The sequence below is a fragment of the Xyrauchen texanus genome, chromosome 48, assembly GCF_025860055.1.
Source record: "Xyrauchen texanus isolate HMW12.3.18 chromosome 48, RBS_HiC_50CHRs, whole genome shotgun sequence".
NCBI lineage: Eukaryota > Metazoa > Chordata > Actinopteri > Cypriniformes > Catostomidae > Xyrauchen > Xyrauchen texanus.
Window position 1 is genome coordinate 6,502,088 of NC_068323.1, and position 21,118 is coordinate 6,523,205.

The window sequence follows — 21,118 nt, forward strand, 5'->3', positions numbered from 1 at the left end:
TACTTGCTATTGCTAATCGGTAACAAGTGGTATTATGGGGAAGGACTGTTCTCAATCTAGAGAGCGTTTTATAGGACAAACAAGTATTTTAGGCTTTTTAGAAAGACTGTCAAAATTAAGCAGTATTATTAAGCAAGTAGTATTCGGCTGGTCATGTGATCCCAGCATGGCAGCCCCCATGAGGGGACCCTCTCGATGTAGAAGAGTCGTCGTCTCACGTGAGTCACCACAATTAAATAAATATGTTTCAAAACTGCAATTAATTTCTTCAGGAGTCAAACTTTTTGTTATGAGGATAAAATGACTGAGTGCTCCCTTAAAGCTAATAAACACAGACTTAAGCCACAAAACTCTCCAGACTCTCTGGTCTCCAGATATCACCAAAAAAAAGCAAGTACCCAAAGGTTGCATCTGTGAGGCTATCATTGGAGATAGGTGTCCACTAACCAACTATCCCCCAAAATCTAAGATATCTACCCCCTAAGAAAACCCACTTAACCGTGTGTCGATGGTAATAATAGACAAGATGCATGAATCATATACATTAAAACAGGGACTGTCAGACATTTTCATGGCCCGTGTCATAATGACCCATATTGTGCTCGGTGGGCTGGAATGAGGATGATGATTATAATAATTAAAGGCTTTCAGAATGATTCAGCATGAGGATGATGTTCTGACCCACACCAGACCGGGCTGACGCACGCAGAGCTTTTACCGATAACCTCCAACTGACAATTACACGTTACGTTTGCAATCATGTCACGCTTATCCGCCGTAATGACAATCTTAAATTTTTTCACTCGCTCCCTTTTTCTGAAGCTCCAATGATGGTTTTATTGTGATTTCACAAACTCAAACAGTGTTGGTAGTTACCAAAAGTTGCAACACTACAAACTTACCGATGTTTTAGTAGCGTGACCATAGCTCAGTAGTAGCTTTTCAACTAGCATGCTACTTTTTCGACAGAGCGTTACATCTTTGTATTTTAGTTACATTGTGTCACGAATGCATCTCAATGGAAGTAAATATGTTTAGTTGTTACTTGAAATTCGCACTGTTTTTGTGCCAGATAAATATTGCTGTAATTGTGACATTTGAAACTGTCCATTAGCTACTTTTGTTGAACTACAGTCAAGCTAATCTTTTGAAAATGTAAATAAACTACTTTGTTTAAATTCACTTCTGAAGGGGGGTCTGGAGTCACACCTCACACCTGGAGTCGTGAGTTCGAATCCAGGGTGTGCTGAGTGACTCCAGCCAGGTCTCCTTAGCAACCAAATTGGCCCGGTTGCTAGGGAGGGTAGAGTAACATGGGGTAACCTCCTTGTGGTCGCTATAATGTGGTTCTCGCTCTCGTTGGGGTGCGTGGTGAGTTTTGCATGGATGCCGTGGAGAATAGCGTGAAGCCTCCACACGCACTACGTCTCCGCGGTAACACGCTCAACAAGCCACTTGATAAGATACGCGGATTCTCGGTCTCAGACGCGGAGTCAACTGAGATTCGTCCTCCACCATCCGGATTGAGGCGAGTCACTACGCCAACACGAGGACTTGGAGCGCATTGGGAATTGGGCGTTCCAAATTTGGGGAGAAAATTCTACATTTTCAAAGTAGCTTCCTCAACACTACGACATTTTAAAGTCCAAACATTTGGTTGTTTTATTTGAAATCCGACACATTTTGGACTCAAAAGATGGTCAGTATGTCGAGTTAAGTGTTCATTGAAATAATGATTCCTGTTTTCGTTTTTTGCAGGGTTTTTCCCAGGAAGTTCTCAGGGATGTGATGCGTTTCTCCGTCACAAGATGACACTCCTCTCTCCATCCATCCTGAAGAAGTACAGCATCCCCTTCGACAGAGTGAGTTGTTCAGGAATTACATCACTTCCTGTCAGGGTGGAAAAGGACACAGCGGCTCTATTATCAAAACCAACATTCATTCAAATAATGTTAAAGCTTTTATGGGATTTGGTTCATGATGTTATATAAAAATAATAATTTACACATTATATATTGCACAGCAGTGGTTCTAAGTTGACCTTCCCAATCATAAAATGAATAATGAAACAAAAAATGGACACCCGTACAAATGCAACCTGGATATGTAAGCATTCAACAACCTTATGTAAACAGCAGAACAAAAATCTACAGTTTTACAGCATGTTTGAATTATCAGCCGTCTAAATATAGCTCGGTTTATATAAGACATTGTGTGTTGTGAGGCTGGCGTAGTCGTCACCACAGTAATCTGCTGGGACTTATAGAGATCAGTGCATCCATAGCAACCAATTTATATTGACTTGGGCATAAAGACAATCTATAAAAGCCATATAAATCTGTAAGAGCTTGTCAGATATTTAAGAGGAATGGTTTTGATCCAGAGATCCGATATCACTTTTCATTTCCCATCCGATTATATCGTAAAGGGGAAGCTGACCCCAGAATTGGCAAAATGGGATTTAAACCAACACGTTCAGGTGAATTTAGACAACAAAAGAGCAGCTTTAATGGTGTTAACTACTAATTACAGCTTTGAGAGGAGATGATTGCTACATTGTATCAGGTTGTTGATGTGCTTATGCATGTATGATTTCATTTGAAACAGTTCAGCCAGTCGTACTTTGTACTTTCCGGCCTCGTTCATAAAACGTTCGCAAAACATATTTGTAAAGTTGTTCGTCAAACCATTCTTGCGTTAATCATTCCGTGAACTTTTTAATGTGTTTTTGAATGATTACGTGTTGCATGAATGAGACTCTTGCTGACCGTACACACTTTTTAAAGACTTTTGCGTGAACAACGATGATGTTCAAAATTTAAAAAAATTCCCCCAATTCGGAACGGCCAATTCCCAATGCACTCTTAAGTCCTCGTGGTGGCGTAGTGACTCGCCTCAATCCAGGTGGTGGAGGATGAATCTCAGTTGCCTCCGCGTCTGAGACCGTCAGTCCACACATCTTATCACGTGGCTTGTTGAGCGCATTACCGCGGAGACGTAGCGCATGTGGAGGCCCACGCTATTCTCCGCGGCATCCACGCACAACTCACCACACGCCCCACCGAGAGCGAGAACCACATTATAGCGACCACAAGGAGGTTACCCTGTGTGACTCTACCCTCCCTAGCAACCGGGCCAATTTGGTTGCTTAGGAGATCTGGCTGGAGTCACTCAGCACGTCCTGGATTCGAACTCGCGCCTCCAGGGGTGGTAGTCAACGTTAATACTCGCTGAGCTACCCAGACCCCTCAAAATCACAGTTTAATAAGAAAATTGTATCTTCGTTTTTTGTATATTCCTTTAATTTTATCCAGATTTGTTGAATGGTATGTAAAAATGTTTGTACAAACAGTTTTATGAACCATTTACACACATGAGTTCTGTTTGCGTGTCAAGAATGAGGTCCATTTAAGAGAAGCTAAAACAGTTTTCAACATGCAAACGTCGGTAACCTAGCTAAGCTTGTGTGAGCACACAGTTGTGAGGGTGTCTAAACACGCGTTCTCCACATCGTCCATGGCGGGCCGGAGCGCTAATGTCACAGGCTGCCTGTGGGCAGAGATTGCAGCTTTAGCGCATAGCTTAGCATACAGAGGTGGATGAGTGTGCTAAACTAAAGCCAGTGACTTCACATTAACAGTTAGTTGAGTATATACACATTCACTCATGGCCCTTCACACGGCAACAGTGACCACACTTTACACTCCAACCACGAACCCCTGCTAGCGCCGTGGATAACATTTCAATTTACTCCACTGCAGATTTCTGCGAGCGCGAATTAGTCACCACACTCGTATTTTTCTCCATGGATAATTCCCATTGTTAGAGGCCTGAAACCCTCATGGTGATTTCAGACAGGAGATTAAAAATGGAATAAATCTCTCTTAATGAAGCTAGATAAAGTTCAGCACCATCTGCAAAGACTCTTTCGCTATCGTGCTCAGTTGGGCCTCGTATTAACATATGACGGCGCTAGTATCACCAGGTTCTTTAGATGGTGGAACGCCAAAGTGAGGGTGAGGAAATGACTTTAAGCATGAATTGCCTGTATAAACGGACCGAAAATGCAACAGTTGTGTTCTGGAGCCCTGCTCAACTGTCGTTGGTCGTGATTTTCACTTCCTCTTTCAGTTTGCTGGTGAATGTTTTTGTCATTTTTGAGGTGAAGTGACTCACGTTGGATTTGGAGTGAGATGTATCGGAGAGAGAGACAGTTAAAGTGTTGATCTCAGCAGGTTACCTGTCTGTCTCTCTCTCTCTCTCTCTCTCGACATGTCTAGGGACGTGATTAGAGCCTCCAGCTTCAAACTCCTGCCAGAGAACAATCGAGAAATTGAGGACATTTCAGTCTCTTCCTCTATACCATTGCGCTGATGTTTAAGACCATTAAATGGTTACAAAAAACATGCGGAGAGACCGGATACTGGATAGGACCATGATGGGTCCATAGCATAGGATGGTGTACCTTACATTACCATTTAGTGTCAACATTAAATAAAAATTAACACTATTTACTTTATTGATGCATGTTCCTGGTCTTATTTAGTTTTATAAGTACAAATCTTCATACTCCAATCATTCATTCATTACTCTCATTTTCGTCAAGTACGCTTTGAAATTTGTTTCTGAGTCATAATTGACACACCATCAGGTGCAACATAATATACTCTCATTTAGAAGAGGACCACGTCTGAGGACTAACTCATAGAAGACACATAAAAGTGAAATATCGACTTGAACGGCGGTTAATGAATCCAACTTTCTAATGGACGCCAGCGAGACGAAGTGTGACTTCTTGGGGAGCTTCAGCAATTGCAAAGCCGGAAAATAGAGTGAAATTAAAATATTCATTTGCTAAGGCTGGCTAACCAGACGCCATGCTCTGTGGCTCCACCTTAATTGCGCTTGTACCGCCTGAAATAGCTTTTTAGCTTTCGTTTGCCAATGGGCAGCTCAGGAGAAATAGATTTGTACAAGCGGATGAATGAAGAGGCATTATATGTGTGTTGGTACGAGAGAGGAGGGTAGAGATTTCTCACAGCTAATTTCTTTTCCCATCAGGCGTTAATGGTTACAGATATTAACATTTGAAGCCAACATGTTTCCCTGTCTCGACAGATTTTCCTTCTCCAGGTTTTTTCGCCCTCTGAAGTGTCGTTTACAGCTTAATTCAACAGTTATTGGCTCTTCCATCAAAGTACAGTTCAGTGAATCCTTTAAATGTTTCCTCCTCTAAGATCCTAATATTTCAGTAAAGCTTGACAAAATGAATTGTATTTTAGGTAACAGAGCAATATCTAAATAAATTAATAAATTAATAAATAAAGGTCAGCTGCTCTTCCAACTTAAGACACGCTGGTGCGACGTCTACGCATGGGTGTAGTTGTTTAGTTACTGTTAAATGCAAACCATCTCCATAATGTAGTTATAAGCTTCAAACGAGCAATGTGAAGTTACAAAACATGATTTTTCTCATTATAATCGACAAAAAACTTCAGCATTGCGAGTGCTGCGATGTCCACGCAAGGGTATAGTTGTTCTAAATAGTAGATGGGGGGAAAAAATGTATGAAATGTAAAAAATGTATTACTATATTTAGAAGTGACGTTTTGTAATGAAATGCGCTATTTTTAAAAATAACTTTCTCCAACACTGCCACAAGAATGCAGTACTCTTCTATGCGTTGAAATGCGTTACTATCAATAATAGCCTTCCCCATCACTGCCGCAAGAATGCAGCGCTCTTATATGCGTTAAAATGTGTTACTATTAATAATAGCGTTCCCCAACACTGCCGCAAGAATGCAGCGCTCTTATATGCGTTGAAATGCGTTACTATTAATAATAGCGTTCCCCAACACTGCCGCAAGAATGCAGCGCTCTTATATGCGTTGAAATGTGTTACTATTAATAATAGCGTTCCCCAACACTGCCGCAAGAATGCAGCACTCTTATATGCGTTGAAATGCTTTACTATTAATAATAACGTTCCCATCACTGCCGCAAGAATGCAGCACTCTTCTATGCGTTGAAATGCGTTACTATTAATAATAGCGTTCCCCAACACTGCCGCAAGAATGCAGCGCTCTTATATGCGTTGAAATGCGTTACTATTAATAATAACGTTCCCATCACTGCCGCAAGAATGCAACGCTCTTATATGCGTTGAAATGCGTTACTATTAATAATAACATTCCCATCACTGCCGCAAGAATGCAGTGCTCTTATATGCGTTGAAATGCGTTACTATTAATAATAACGTTCCCCAACACTGCCGCAAGAATGCAGCACTCTTATATGCGTTGAAATGCGTTACTATTAATAATAGCGTTCCCCGTCACTGCCGCAAGAATGCAGTACTCTTATATGCGTTGAAATGCGTTACTATTAATAATAGCGTTCCCCGTCACTGCCGCAAGAATGCAGCACTCTTATATGCCTTGAAATGCGTTACTATTAATAATAACGTTCCCCGTCACTGCCGCAAGAATGCAGCACTCTTATATGCGTTGAAATGCGTTACTATTAATAATAACGTTCCCCAACACTGCCGCAAGAATGCAGTACTCTTATATGCGTTGAAATGCGTTACTATTAATAATAGCGTTCCCCGTCACTGCCGCAAGAATGCAGTAATCTTATATGCATTTAATAAATTTAATCGTATTTAAATTTGCATGCATGAATAAAAGTTAGAATAGTACCGTTATTAATTACTGATTTCTTTCTCTATACTTGTAGATCACCCAGGAGGAGGGCGAGTTTATGATCACGTTCCCGTATGGCTATCATGCCGGATTCAACCACGGATTCAACTGCGCCGAGTCCACGAACTTCGCAACCCTGCGCTGGATCGACTATGGCAAGATGGCCACCCAGGTGAGTGTGATTGAGTGTCGGGACTGTAATAAAAGCTTTGAAGTGGGTGAAGTTTAATGCGACGGCGCACACACTCTCGGTCTCTCTGCATGACTGATCATCACACTTATGAGCTGACGGATCTCTGTAGTTCAGTGGATGACCAACTACTTCTTTTCTTTACTCTCTTTCTCACACTTGATTTCTTTCGTTTGTTTACATGTTTCTCTTCTTCCTGATTTTTGTTTGTTCTTTTGGTTCTTTCACTCAAATTCTGTATTGTTCATTTCTCTGTATATTTTAATCTCAGTCGCTCTGTAACAGTAAAGGTTTCTGCATTCCTCTGTGAAACACACCGAGCGGATGCTGCATAATGATCAGAGATCTGTAAAAAAGAGACCTCAGCGATGGTGAATGTCGGAGCACGACAGGGTCAGAGTTGTTTCATGAAGACACGCGGCACACCGCTGCCTAATTAAAGCACAGAAGCGAGATTATCTGAGTCTCTGCTGCTTCAGCTGTTACACAGGAAACACAAGAGTCTCTGTAATACAGCAGATCATTAGTGACACACACACACATCTGCACTGCTGTCAACACACTCATTACTCATTTCACCATCACTCATCAGCGCCTTTTGCTCTTTTCTTCACTCGCTTTCTTCACTCTTTCTTTTGCTCTTTCTTTCGCTTTGTTCTTTCTTTCTTTTGCTCTTTCACTCTTTTCTTTCGCTTTGTTCTCTTTCGCTCTCTTTCTTTTGCTCTTTTCTTCACTCGCTTTCTTCAGTCTTTCTTTTGCTCTTTCTTTCTTTTGCTCTCTTTCTTTTGCTCTTTTCTTCACTCGCTTTCTTCACTCTTTCTTTTGCTTTGTTCTTTCTTTCGCTTTGTTCTTTCTTGCTTACTCTCTTTCGCTCTTTCTTTCTTTTCCTCTTTCTTTTGCTTGCTTTTTCTATTTCTTCTTTTTTTTCTTTTTCTATTTATTTTGCTTTCTTTTTCTATTTCTTTTGCTTTTTCTATTTCTTTTTCTATTTCTTTCTTTTGCTTTCTTTTTCTATTTCTTTTTATTTTTCTATTTATTTCTTTTGCTTTCTTTTTCTATTTCTTTTTATTTTTCTATTTATTTCTTTTGCTTTCTTTTTCTATTTCTTCTTTTTTTTCTTTTTCTATTTCTTTTGCTTTCTTTTTCTATTTCTTTCTTTTGCTTTCTTTTTCTATTGCTTTCTTTTTCTATTTCTTCTTTTTTTTCTTTTTCTATTTCTTTCTTTTGCTTTCTTTTTCTATTTCTTCTTTTTTTTCTTTTTCTATTTCTTTCTTTTGCTTTCTTTTTCTATTTCTTCTTTTTTTTCTTTTTCTATTTCTTTCTTTTGCTTTCTTTTTCTATTTCTTCTTTCTTTTTCTATTTCTTTCTTTTGCTTTCTTTTTCTATTTCTTTTTTTTCTTTTTCTATTTCTTTCTTTTGCTTTCTTTTTCTATTTCTTCTTTTTTTTCTTTTTCTATTTCTTTCTTTTGCTTTCTTTTTCTATTTCTTCTTTCTTTTTCTATTTCTATTTCTTTCTTTTGCTTTCTTTTTCTTTTTCTATTTCTTCTTTTTTTCTTTTTCTATTTATTTCTTTTTCTTTTTCTATTTCTTCTTTTTTTCTTTTTCTATTTATTTCTTTTGCTTTTTCTATTTCTTCTTTTTTTCTTTTTCTATTTCTTTCTTTTGCTTTCTTTTTCTATTTCTTTGGCTCTTTCTTTCTTTTGCTATTTCTTTCTTTTGCGGTTTCTTTCACGCTCTTTTTTTTCGCGCTTTCAGTTGTCTCCGCGTCTGAGACCGTCAGCCGCGCATCTTATCGCGTGAGTCGTTGTGCACGACACCGCGGAGACTCACAGCGTGTGGAGGCTCATGCTACTCTCTGTGATCTCTTTAATATCTTTCATGATTTTATTTATTCTTTTGTTTGTTTATCTTAGTTTGTCTGTTCCTTTGTTCTTTTACATTTCTTATGTCCATCCATCCATCCATCTTCAACCGCTTATCCAAAGTCGGGTCGCGGGGGCAGCTGCTCCAGCAGGGGGCCCCAAAATTCCCTATCCCGAGCCACATTAACCAACTCTGACTGGGGGACCCCGAGGCGTTCCCAGGCCAGTGTGGAGATGTAACCTCTCCACCTAGTCCTGGGTCTTCCCCGAGGCCTCCTCCCAGCTGGGCGTGCCTGAAACACCTCCCTAGGGAGGCAGCCAGGGGCATCCTTACCAGATGCCCAAACCACCTCAACAGACTCCTTTCAACGCAAAGGAGCAGCGGCTCTACTCCGAGCTCCTCACGGATGACTGAGCTCCTCACCCTATCTCTAAGGGAGAAGCCCACCACCCTTCTGAGGAAGCCCATTTCGGCCGCTTGTACTCGCGACCTAGTTCTTTCGGTCATGACCCAGCCTTCATGACCATAGGTGAGGGTAGGAACAAAAATTGACCGGTAGATCGAGAGCTTTGCCTTTCGGCTCAGCTCTTTTCAGTGACAACGGTCGCGATAGAGCGAGTGCAATACCGCCCCTGCTGCCCCGATTCTCCGGCCAACCTCCCGCTCCATTGTCCCTCACTCGTGAACAAGACCCGAGGTACTTGAACTCCTTCACTTGGGGCAAAACCTCATTCCCTACCTGGAGTACGCACTCCACCGGTTTCCTGCTGAGAACCATGGCCTCAGATTTAGAGGTGCTAATCCTCATCCCAGCTGCTTCACACTTCGACTGCCAAGCGATCCAGTGAGAGCTGAAGATCACGGACCGATGATGACATGAAGACAACATCATCTGCAAAAAGCAGCGATGAGATCCCCAGCCCACCGAACCGCACACCTTCCCCACCCGACTACGCCTCGATATCCTGTCCATGAATATCACAAACAGGATTGGTGACAAAGCGCAGCCTTGGCGGAGACCAACCCCACATGGAATGAACTCGACTTCGTGCCGAGGACCGGACACAGCTCTCGCTTTGGACGTACAGGGATTGGATCGCCCTAAGAAGGGATCCCCCCACCCCGTACTCCCACAGCACCTCCCACAGTATCTCCCGGGGGACCCGGTCATACGCCTTCTCCAGATCCACAAAACACATGTAGACCGGATGGGCATACTCCACATTTCTTATGTGTCTTTTTTTATTTGTTCATTTGTTCTTTGGATCATTCATTAATGTAATTGACTGTTCTGGGTGTTCTCAGTGTCTGTTGTAGGTGTGCATTTGTTCTGTAGTCGGCATGCTTGAGACCCCCGAGAATCCACTGAACAAATGAACATAATCATAATTCTAGTAATAATACACCTGCAGCACAGCGTGCCACCTTCAGCTGATGTAATGGGAACAAAATGTCTTGGAGAGTGACACACTGGCATCATTAAATCTTGAGATATGAGCATCATTTCTTTTGTGTCTTAAGAGGCCTGTGATTGTGTTTGCATTCGGATTCTCATCATTGCTGTAATGAACACAGTAGTTGTATTTTGTTGCCAAATTATCGTAGAATCTGTTGTTGCAAAAGCTGCTACCGGTCTCTACCTTGACGGCATCTGAAGACACATTTTGTGCGTGTTTCAAATGGACCGTGGCGTCTTCTCTTGTAATCTCGTATATCCAAACCGTTTGACCACCAGCGTAATGTCTGGTGCACTGGTTTCAAATGCATGCATGTAGTATGGATGTGGCCTAAATGCCATCTCAAGCATTCCCATGAGGGGTTAGTTGCAATACTTTCAGTCAGACTTGAATTTAGTTTTGCGAGGTCTGGGCAGAATATACCAAATGTTGACATTTGTGCATGAAGACTAGTGTGTGTTGTTGCAGTTATTGTGCCACACACAGATTTTGTAGCGCGCTGTTGATGCTGGCGGCCTGTCTTCACTTGCTGAAGAATGTTTCTGGTAATTGAACATCGAGCGCCGGTGCAGATGTAATACACCAAACTGCAGCTCGCAAGAAATTGAGTTTTATTTTCATCTCTCTGTTGATTGAGAGATGATGCACGAATAAACTCCCCGATTAAAACGGCATCTTCACCCCAGTCTTCATCTTCCTCCTCCATCTCATGCATCGTATCAATGAAAAATACACCATTTCCTCCATTTGATTTTTCTTGCATCGATCACAAGTACCTGATTTTCATTTTCCTCCAAGCAGATTATTTGTTTGTTAATAGTTATATTCGTTCAAACTATTTTAATTTGCTTATTTAGTTGTTGATTGCACCAAAATGGCCTTATATGGCTTTAAACAATCAAATACAAATACGCTGAAACGGCATAGCTTGAGTGCACAATTTCAAAATTATCATTTTTTTATGTTGTCAATTATATGTTTGTTTGTTTATGTCATCAGAACAGCAATAAGACACTCAAGTCTGTGCATTACAGTCATTTTACCAAAGTTATGGGATACATTGAATTGAATTAAAGCTACATTATGTAACTTTTGATTGAAGCATAAAACAAGTAACGTGCGGAGGAATGCTTTACGTCAGTTGTGATTCTCGTGGTCTGAGCAAGGACTCGGACATGAGCGGCAGAGCGTAATCATGACAAGCTATTCATGTGGATATTATGTTATTCGGTTATCTTTTATAAGCGATTATATTACCAATTTTATCCCCAATTCCCACTACTTACTAGGTCCTCGTGGTGGTGCTGTTACTCATCTCAATCCGGGTGGCGGAGGACGAATCTCAGTTGCTGAGACCGTCAATCCGCGCATCTGATCACGTGACTCGTCGTGCATGACACCGGAGACTCACAGCATGTGGAGGCTCATGCTACTCTCCACGATCCACACACAACTCACCACACGCCCCATTGAGAGAACCACTAATCACCACCACGAGGAGGTTACCCCATGTGACTCTACCCTCCATAGCAACGGGTCAATTTGGTTGCTTGGGAGACCTTTGAAATGCCACAGCCGGACCTTTTTCTGAGCTTACCGACATGACATAAACACGCAAGGAAAAATTACGTATGTCTGCTATTTTTCGTGCCAAATCCGTCCCGACGGCTCCAAAAATAAAATCTCTATTGACTTATCGTAGTGAATCGGGGAAAAGCACAATGACATGGTTTGGAAGACGGGTTGATGGTGTACTCGCGCAGTCACATTATCATATTTTAGAGCCTCAAATGATAAAACCGTGTATTTATAAAACGGTGTTTTCTCATGTTTATTTTGAACGTTATCTGCACGTCATGCATTAATCAATGTTTTTCCGCACAGTGCTCGTGTCGTAAGGACATGGTGAAGATCTCCATGGACGTGTTTGTGCGCTGCCTGCAGCCGGACCGTTATGAGCAGTGGAAACAGGGCAAAGACACCACCGCTCTGGACCACCTGAAACCCACGGTCCTCACCAGCCCCGAGCTCGAACACTGGAGGAAAAACAGAGTCACCTTCAGAGAGAAACTCCTGCGCAGGTCAGTTCTGAGACGCCATACGGGCCTTCTGTAAATCAAAGCGGACGCCATATTTAATTTGACACAAATGAAAATGAGGCTGCGAGAAAGAGACGTCCAGTCGTTTAATATTTTGTACTGTTTTTAAAATGCAAAAGTGCATAAAATACTCCTACTTGTTTACAAAAAATACACAAATTCACTCCAATAAGACCCAATAAACGCAAATGTATTTTGATCATATTTCATAAACAACAAATATCAATGTAAAATTCAAATAAAAAGTACAACTATAAAACCTTACGTAGATTCGTGAGAATAGTTTTATGGATAAAGTACATAAAAACGTTTTATGAATGATGTGAAATCGAAGGATGTTCAATAAAAAAAAATGTACAAATTTTTTTTAGTAAAATCATTCTTACGTTAATTGTCACATTCAAATCAATGCAAAAATGAACGCATTAATAGTTTACAAACAAATTAAACTTTTTTTAATAATTTCACGAATACATGCTCGTGTTTCTTGAACGAGGCCCAATAAATTATAATTTGTTTCTCTCATATTTAATAAATAATAGACATATGAAATTAAAATAAATAGACGTTCGCAAAAACATTCTTATGTAAATTGTAACGCAGCGATTGACGTGCAAATAGTTTTATGAATGATTTACGCAGAAAATTTGTTTTACTTGCGTTTCATGAATGGGACTGTAAAATGTAATGTAGTTTTAAAACTCATTCTTGCTCAAATTGTCACATTTACTTCAATTGCGCATTAATTGTTTACGAACAATTTAAACGTTTTATTTTCACAATTTCATAAAGGTATGCTTCATGAATTTATGTTTCATGAAATAAAATTTTTTTCATGATATTTCATGATTCGACATCGATATTAATTTAAAATTGAGACGTTCGTAAAATAATTCGTAACTAAATTGTAACATTCAACAACTGTCGTCCAAATAGTTTTACGAATGATTCACACGGAAATGAGTTTTGCTTCGTTTTTGTGTTTTGTGAATGACATTGTTAAATCGAATGATGTTTGTAAATACGTGTCAAGTAAATTGTTGCATTCATTGTTACGATTTGTGCATTAATGGTTTTACGAACAATTAAACAAAATAGTAATTTTTATTCATTCATACTTGTTGCTTGAATGAGGCTCAATAAACGCACATTTATTTTGTTCATATTTCCGAAATAACAGACATTATTGTAAAATAAAAAACGAAAGATGTTCGAAAAACCATCCTTACGCAAATTTGCGGCAATGAACAGTTTTACGAATGATTCACACAGAAGTGAGTTTTACTTGTTTCATGAATGGCATTGTAACAATCAAAAGTTTGAAAAATGCTTCATGCATTGTCACAATCAATTCAATATGAAAATGTACGCCAACATTGTTTTACAATTTTTTTAATTTTTTTTTTATACTTTCATGAATTTGTGGCGCTGTTTCATTAATGAGGCCCAATAAGTTTTCAAGAATCGAGAACAATAAAACCATTCATATTGCATAAAAAAGTCGGTTTTAACTGTCCATCCGCAATTTTCGCAACACTTTTATATTGTTTATCGTAGAACTCAGGCGAAGGTGAAACAGTTCCGCCGTCTGAAGCCGGAGGAACTGAAGGTTCTGGAGGAGGAGGGAATCGAGCTGGACATGACCGAGTACCTGCATAAGGTGGAGGAGCGAGAGGAGCAGAGGAGGAAACAGCGAGACGAGCGCATGGCGAGGGAGGCACTCCTCACGCTAGAGGCGCTGGAGAGGGAAGAGCAGGAACAGGCCGAGGCGGCGCTCCGCGGAGCAGGTGAACTTAAAAACAGTTAAACATGTTTTACGAATCGTGTTATTTTTTTCAGCACTTTTCAAAGCTCTGAAAGTTTGATTTCAGACGCTTTCCTTTTTCTTCGTTCTGTATCAGGTGAAGATGGCAAAACAGATTCCCAGGATTCACCAGTAAACGGCGAGCAGAAAAAGCGAAAGAAAAAGAAGCCGAAGATCCCAGAGGACATGACCTTCCAGCAGGCGTTCGAACAGTTTGCCACAACGAGCAATCTTCAGAGCCAGAATAATGTTGCGGCCGGTCTACAGGTGATGTAACGTTCTGACAAGAACTGGCCACGGCAGTTTTGAGCTAAATGATTCATGCGTTGAGGTAAATGTGAATATTATTGCCATTGCTAAATGTTTTTTGTTGTTCTCAGGCGAATCCCTTCACAAAGCTGAAGAAGAAGGTGGAGGTGAAGAAGAGCAGAAGACATCCATTCAGCAAGCCGCCCATGCGCTCGCCTCTCTCTATAGTCAAACAGGAAGCCTCCAGCGATGAGGGTTGGTACCGTTTTCATTACATCATCAATGTGAGACACTAGAATAAAGAGTAACTTGTAGAACTGAATGCGGAAAACCTTTGTTACTTTTCAATTCGACAATTTACCCAAGAATAGTTTTACGAACAATTAACGCAAAATGTTTTTCTTGTTTCATACATGTACATCAATGTAAAATTAAAATCGAAAGGTTCGTGAAAGCATTTATTTAAAATGTCATGCATCAATTTACATGAGAACAGTTTTATGAATGATTTACGCAGAAATTAGTTTTGCTTGTTTTTCATGGACGACATTCGAAAAATCAAATATATTCAAATCGAAAATTTGTGAAACCATTTTTGCGTAAATTGTCAGATTTAAAATGCAACAGTTTACATAAGAATAGATTTACGAACAGTTAAACAGTTAAGGTAAATCTGTTTTGGCTAATATTACAAAAATCAATGTACAATCGAAAGACATTAATAAAACCATTCCTTTTATAAATTGTCGCATGCGACAATTTGCGTAAGAATATTTGTACAAATGATTAACGCAAAAATACGTTTTATTGGAGTTTCTTAAAAAAAAAAAACGTTCACAAAATCGAACAAAGTTCCTAAAAACATTAGTAAAACCATTTGTTCATTAATTGTCACATTCAATTTAATGAATTTAAGAATAGTTAACTAAAAATTTAACATTTTGAAACTACAAAATTCGAAATTTGAAACAAAACAAAACATTTTTTATAGATAATATTTTAAAAATTATCTTGCGTTTCATAAATAAGCATTCCAGTGTTCCTAAAACATTAGTTAAAACCACTTTTCATTAATTGTCATGTTGAATTTGTTTACGAATAGTAAAAAAAAAAAAAGGAAAACAAAAATATTAAAACTAAAAATTTGTTTTGGCTAATATTACTATAATGATGGACATCAATGTACAATCGAAAGACATTAATAAAACCATTCCTTATATAAATTGTCACTTGCGAATAATTTATTATTAAACTCATAGTTTTACTTGAGTTTCTTAAAAAACTTTCACAAAATCGAACAAAGTACATTATTAAAATCATTTGTTCATTAATTGTCACATACAATTTAATGAACTTAAGAATAGTTAACAAAAATGAAAAAATTTGAAACAACAAAATTCGAAATTTGAAAAACAAAAATGTGTTTTTATTGATAATATTTACAAAATTCACTTGCGTTTCATAAATAAGCGTTCCAATGTTCCTAAAAACATTAGTAAAACAACTTGTTAATTAATTGTCATGTTGAATTTGTTTACGAATAGTTAAAAAAATGGAAAACAAAAATATTAAAACTAAAAATTAGTTTTGGCTAATATTACTATAATGTTGGACATAAATGTACAATATTTACATTAGTAAAACCATTTCTTATATAAATTGTCACATGCGAATAATTTACGTAAGAATATTTGTACAAAAGATTTACACAAAAATACGTTTCACTTGAGTTTCTTAAAAAAATGTAAAAAATCTAACAGTTCCTAAAAACATTAGTAAAACCATTTGTTCATTAATTGTCACGTTCAATTTAACGAACTTAAGAATAGTTAACAAAAAATGAAACATTTTGAAACAACAAATTTTGAAACGAAACAAAACAATTTTTTGTGATATTAAAACAATTCACTTGTGTTTCATAAATAAGCGTTCCAATGTTCCTAAAAACATTAGTAAAATCACTTGTTCATTAATTGTCATGTTCAGTTTAACGAACTTAAGAGTTAACAAAAATGAAAAAATTTGAAACAACAAATTTGAAATTTGAAACAAAACAATTTTTATTTTATTGATAATATTTAAAAAATTCACTTAGTTTCATAAAAAAAACTTTCAATGTTCCTAAAAACTTTATTAAAACCATTTTTTCATTAATTGTCACGTTCAATTTAACGAACTTAAGAATAGTTAACAAAAATGAAAAATTTGAAACAACAAAATTTGAGAAATTATTTTTGATAATATTTATATCTAATAATATTTAGTTCTAAAAACATCAGTAAAACCATTTGTTCATTAATTGTCACGTTCAATTCAATGAATTTGTTTACGAATAGTTTTGAAAGGAAGTAAAATTTGGTTCTTAAACTGACAGTTCTAGAAGAGTCACGTTAGGATAGAGAGTCTTCTTTACCAGCCTGGCACAGGCTTTAACTTGATGCCCGTTCATCATTACACTATACATTAGGGTCTGTCTCTCACCTATTGCTCTTTTTTCACATTTTATTCTGTCAACCTTGACTGACATTTATTGATCGATGGATCACATGCTTCCAATTATCTACTGTCAAAGGCACTTTGAGACCGCAGCAGCGCGAGTCTACAACATCCACTCTGTCTGAAATAGAGAGTATTTTATACACATATATACAATTTAATAAATGAAACGTATGTATTTATTTTCTGAAAAACACATCGACACACCTCTAGACCGCTGCTGAAACAGGCATCGCATTGACTGCGCTGTCACGTGACAAATGTTACTTTTGGCAGCGCTGTTCAGAATGGGCCAATCACAATCAATTGTTACTGGAGGATTTCAAATATATATTTTATAGATACTGCTGTGGCGGATTTAACAAGTATGAATCCTTGCAACTATCAGTTTTAATTACAATTTACTCTCCAGAGTGAAAAGATGTAAAACGATTTGAGATCTGAATGCAGATCAAAGGAGGATTCAGTTTTGCGAGTCGTCTAGCGCCCCCTGCTTTAAAGACAGCTTTGTGCTTCACAATATCAGTTATTTTTGACAACATTTGGGTCAATATCAAAATATGTTGACAAACAAGTCTGTTTAATTTTTTTGTCATGAAAAAGCTTTAAAATAGCCAAAAAAAACTAAACGAAATGTTTATAATTTTATAACCTAACTTTGAATTAAATGAAATTGACTTGACTCTGTTTTGCTAATTTTTTTGAAAATATTTTTGAAATTGTCAATTGCCTGAAAAAAATCCACTTCTATGACATGTAAAGTTATTTACGTGTTTATTTTATACTTATTTTTAATACAAGCATTAGTACAAGGCTGAACAAGTGTGCAAAAAAGCAAAACAAAATTATTAATAATTTTAATAATTTAAAAAGTGTTTGATTTCATGGCATTTGGTGTTATCAAAGTGAAAAACCTGTTTTTATTATTATAATTTTTTTTTTTAATGTAATACAAAAAGTTGTGGAAAATAATTAAGGTCAAAGTTCAGAGGCTGCTTAAATATGCATATAGTGATTTTTCCCAGCATGTTAAAAAGTTATTAATTCACATTTTAACTAATATTTTCACACACAAATATTTAACCCATTGTGTTGTTCCTATTGAACTCTCAAAATGTGGCGTTGCACCCCATCGAACCCTCAAAATGTGGTGTTTTAACCCATTGAACCCTCAAAATGTGGTGTTGCACCCCATTGAACCCTCAAAATGTGGTGTTGTACCCCATTGAACCCTCAAAATGTGGTGTTGCACCCCACTGAACCCTCAACATGTGGTGTTTTAACCCATTGAACCCTCAAAATGTGGTGTTGCACCCCATTGAACCCTCAAAATGTGGTGTTGTACCCCATTGAACCCTCAAAATGTGGTGTTTTAACCCATTGAACCCTCAAAATGTGGTGTTGCACCCCATTGAACCCTCAAAATGTGGTGTTGTACCCCATTGAACCCTCAAAATGTGGCGTTGCACCCCATCGAACCCTCAAAATGTGGTGTTTTAACCCATTGAACCCTCAAAATGTGGTGTTGCACCCCATTGAACCCTCAAAATGTGGTGTTGTACCCCATTGAACCCTCAAAAGGTGGTGTTGCACCCCACTGAACCCTCAACATGTGGTGTTGCACCCCACTGAACCCTCAAAATGTGGTGTTGTACCCCACTGAACCCTCAAAAGGTGGTGTTGCACCCCATTGAACTCTCAAAAGGTGGTGTTGCACCCCATTGAACCCTCAAAAGGTGGTGTTGCACCCCATTGAACCCTCAAAAGGTGGTGTTGCACCCCATTGAACCCTCAAAATGTGGTGTTGTACCCCATTGAACCCTCAAAATGTGGTGTTGCACCCCACTGAACCATCAAAATGTGATGTTGTACCCCACTGAACCTCAACATGTGGTGTTGCACCCCACTGAACCCTCAAAAGGTGGTGTTGCACCCCACTGAACCCTCAAAAGGTGGTGTTGCACCCCACTGAACCATCAAAATGTGATGTTGTACCCCACTGAACCTCAACATGTGGTGTTGCACCCCACTGAACCCTCAAAAGGTGGTGTTGCACCCCACTGAACCCTCAAAAGGTGGTGTTGCACCCCACTGAACCCTCAAAAGGTGGTGTTGCACCCCATTGAACCCTCAAAAGGTGGTGTTGCACCCCACTGAACCATCAAAATGTGATGTTGTACCCCACTGAACCCTCAACATGTGGTGTTGCACCCCACTGAACCCTCAACATGTGGTGTTGCACCCCATTGAACCCTCAAAAGGTGGTGTTGCACCCCACTGAACCCTCAAAAGGTGGTGTTGCACCCCACTGATCCCTCAAAAGGTGGTGTTGCACCCCACTGAACCCTCAAAATGTGGTGTTGCACCCCACTGAACCCTCAACATGTGGTGTTGCACCCCACTGAACCCTCAACATGTGGTGTTGCACCCCACTGAACCCTCAAAATGTGGTGTTGCACCCCACTGAACCCTCAAAAGGTGGTGTTGCACCCCACTGAACCCTCAAAATGTGGTGTTGCACCCCACTGAACCCTCAAAAGGTGGTGTTGCACCCCATTGAACCCTCAAAAGGTGGTGTTGCACCCCACTGAACCCTCAAAAGGTGGTGTTGCACCCCACTGAACCCTCAACATGTGGTGTTGTACCCCATTGAACCCTCAAATTTTGGTGTTGTAACCCCATTGAACCCTCATTAGAGTTAACTTGCTTCGTTCGTGAAACAAATTGAAATCAAAGAAAGAACAACAGTCATGTTTTCCTTAATGAATAAAAATAATGTCAACATGTTACATAATGTTTACCTTCAGTGTTTATAGGCAAAAACTGAACTGAACGCAACATTTCAATATTTTGTAAGTTGGAAATCAACAGTTTTTGGAGAATGACCCATTTGCAGTTCGGGTCAGTTCCTCACATAAATCTGTCGTGTGACTTTAGAAAACATGGAACACAGCGCATGAGTCATATGAACTACTGTTTACTACTGTTATTCACTTTTGTTGGAAAGTGAAGTGGATTTTAAGGGAGCACACTACAAGCGCACATCAATTTCATCATGAATGAACAAAGAATTGTTACTGTGAGAACGTGTAGTTAAAGATGTACATTGAGATATGTTGTACTTGTAATAAGTGGTTTTATAAAAATAAATTAACTGAATAGTTAAAATATTTGTATTTAAAATTAACAAAAATAATTTGTTGTAATGACATCTCAAGCATAGTCTTTGAAAACAAATAAAAGTGCGCTTGAAAAGTCCTTGACTTTAACTTTGAAGTGTGTGTGTGTGTGTGTGTGTGTGTGTGTGTGTGTGTGTGTGTGTGTGTGTGTGTGCGGTGAAGTTTGAAAGAAAACAGCCACAAACAATCGGCAGTTTATAAAATGGAGCGGCTAAAAGACAGTTTATAGATTTGTCAATGCTGTGTGTTATGAACAGACAGACAGCTGTAAAACCTTACCGCGGTACCACTGAGCGCCTCCCGCTGTCACTGTGGGGGAACAATAATAATAAAAAACACATCTGTACCCTTCACTTACCTGCCGTCTATATAAAACTCAATTGAAACAAAGGGGAGAAAAATAACATGAATACAATTTAACAATTTATATTGAAATGCTTTCTACACTTTTATGCAATTGAGCTCAGTTTAACAGACACTGTTCATTTAATACAGTCCCAGTTTTGTAGATCATTTCTATGAAGCCTCTTAGAGGACATGGAGGAAATGTATTTCTGAAATAGTTTTGAGTCCCTCACAATAGTTTATTTTGTTGGTAAAATAAGGTTTTGCATTTATTTAAATACAAACATGATATTTGTTGTAAAACCGTAGTAATAATACAGGAAAACCAAACATGTGGTAATCATGATCATTCTGCCTTAAAAACATGGTAAATACAGATTTACTAAAGTAACATCATGGTTAATTGTGGTACAATGGCTTTTAAAATGATGGTTTCTACTAAAAAAGCACATTACAAAAATTTACCATGGATTCACTATAGTAAAACTCCAGTAACCAAGATTGTACTTGCTGTGTGTGGGGGTGTGTGTGTGTGGGTGGTTATTTTAGTTAAACCATGGTGTTACGGCCCTTAATCTAATTCAGCTCGTTTAAATCACACAAAAGACAAGAACAGAACATAACAAAAATCACAGGCGATTGGGTAGCGTTTCTGATGTTAATCACACCATAAGCTTTAATGACAGAGACAAAACACCTCATGAGATGAACAAACAATAAATCATAAGTT

At 38.6% G+C, this 21,118-nt stretch overlaps 1 protein-coding gene across 1 annotated transcript in view; it reads left to right on the plus strand.

Moving 5' to 3' along the window:
- The window catches only part of LOC127639609 (lysine-specific demethylase 4B-like), a 59,656-nt gene that overhangs the window by 18,434 nt on the left and 20,104 nt on the right, over positions 1 to 21,118 (plus strand). Inside the window, exons 7-12 of the mRNA XM_052121718.1 lie at positions 1,759 to 1,862; positions 6,741 to 6,878; positions 12,101 to 12,297; positions 13,873 to 14,102; positions 14,217 to 14,386; positions 14,500 to 14,623. Coding sequence (XP_051977678.1) covers positions 1,759 to 1,862; positions 6,741 to 6,878; positions 12,101 to 12,297; positions 13,873 to 14,102; positions 14,217 to 14,386; positions 14,500 to 14,623 — 963 coding nt within the window. The remainder of the gene's footprint in view (positions 1 to 1,758; positions 1,863 to 6,740; positions 6,879 to 12,100; positions 12,298 to 13,872; positions 14,103 to 14,216; positions 14,387 to 14,499; positions 14,624 to 21,118) is intronic.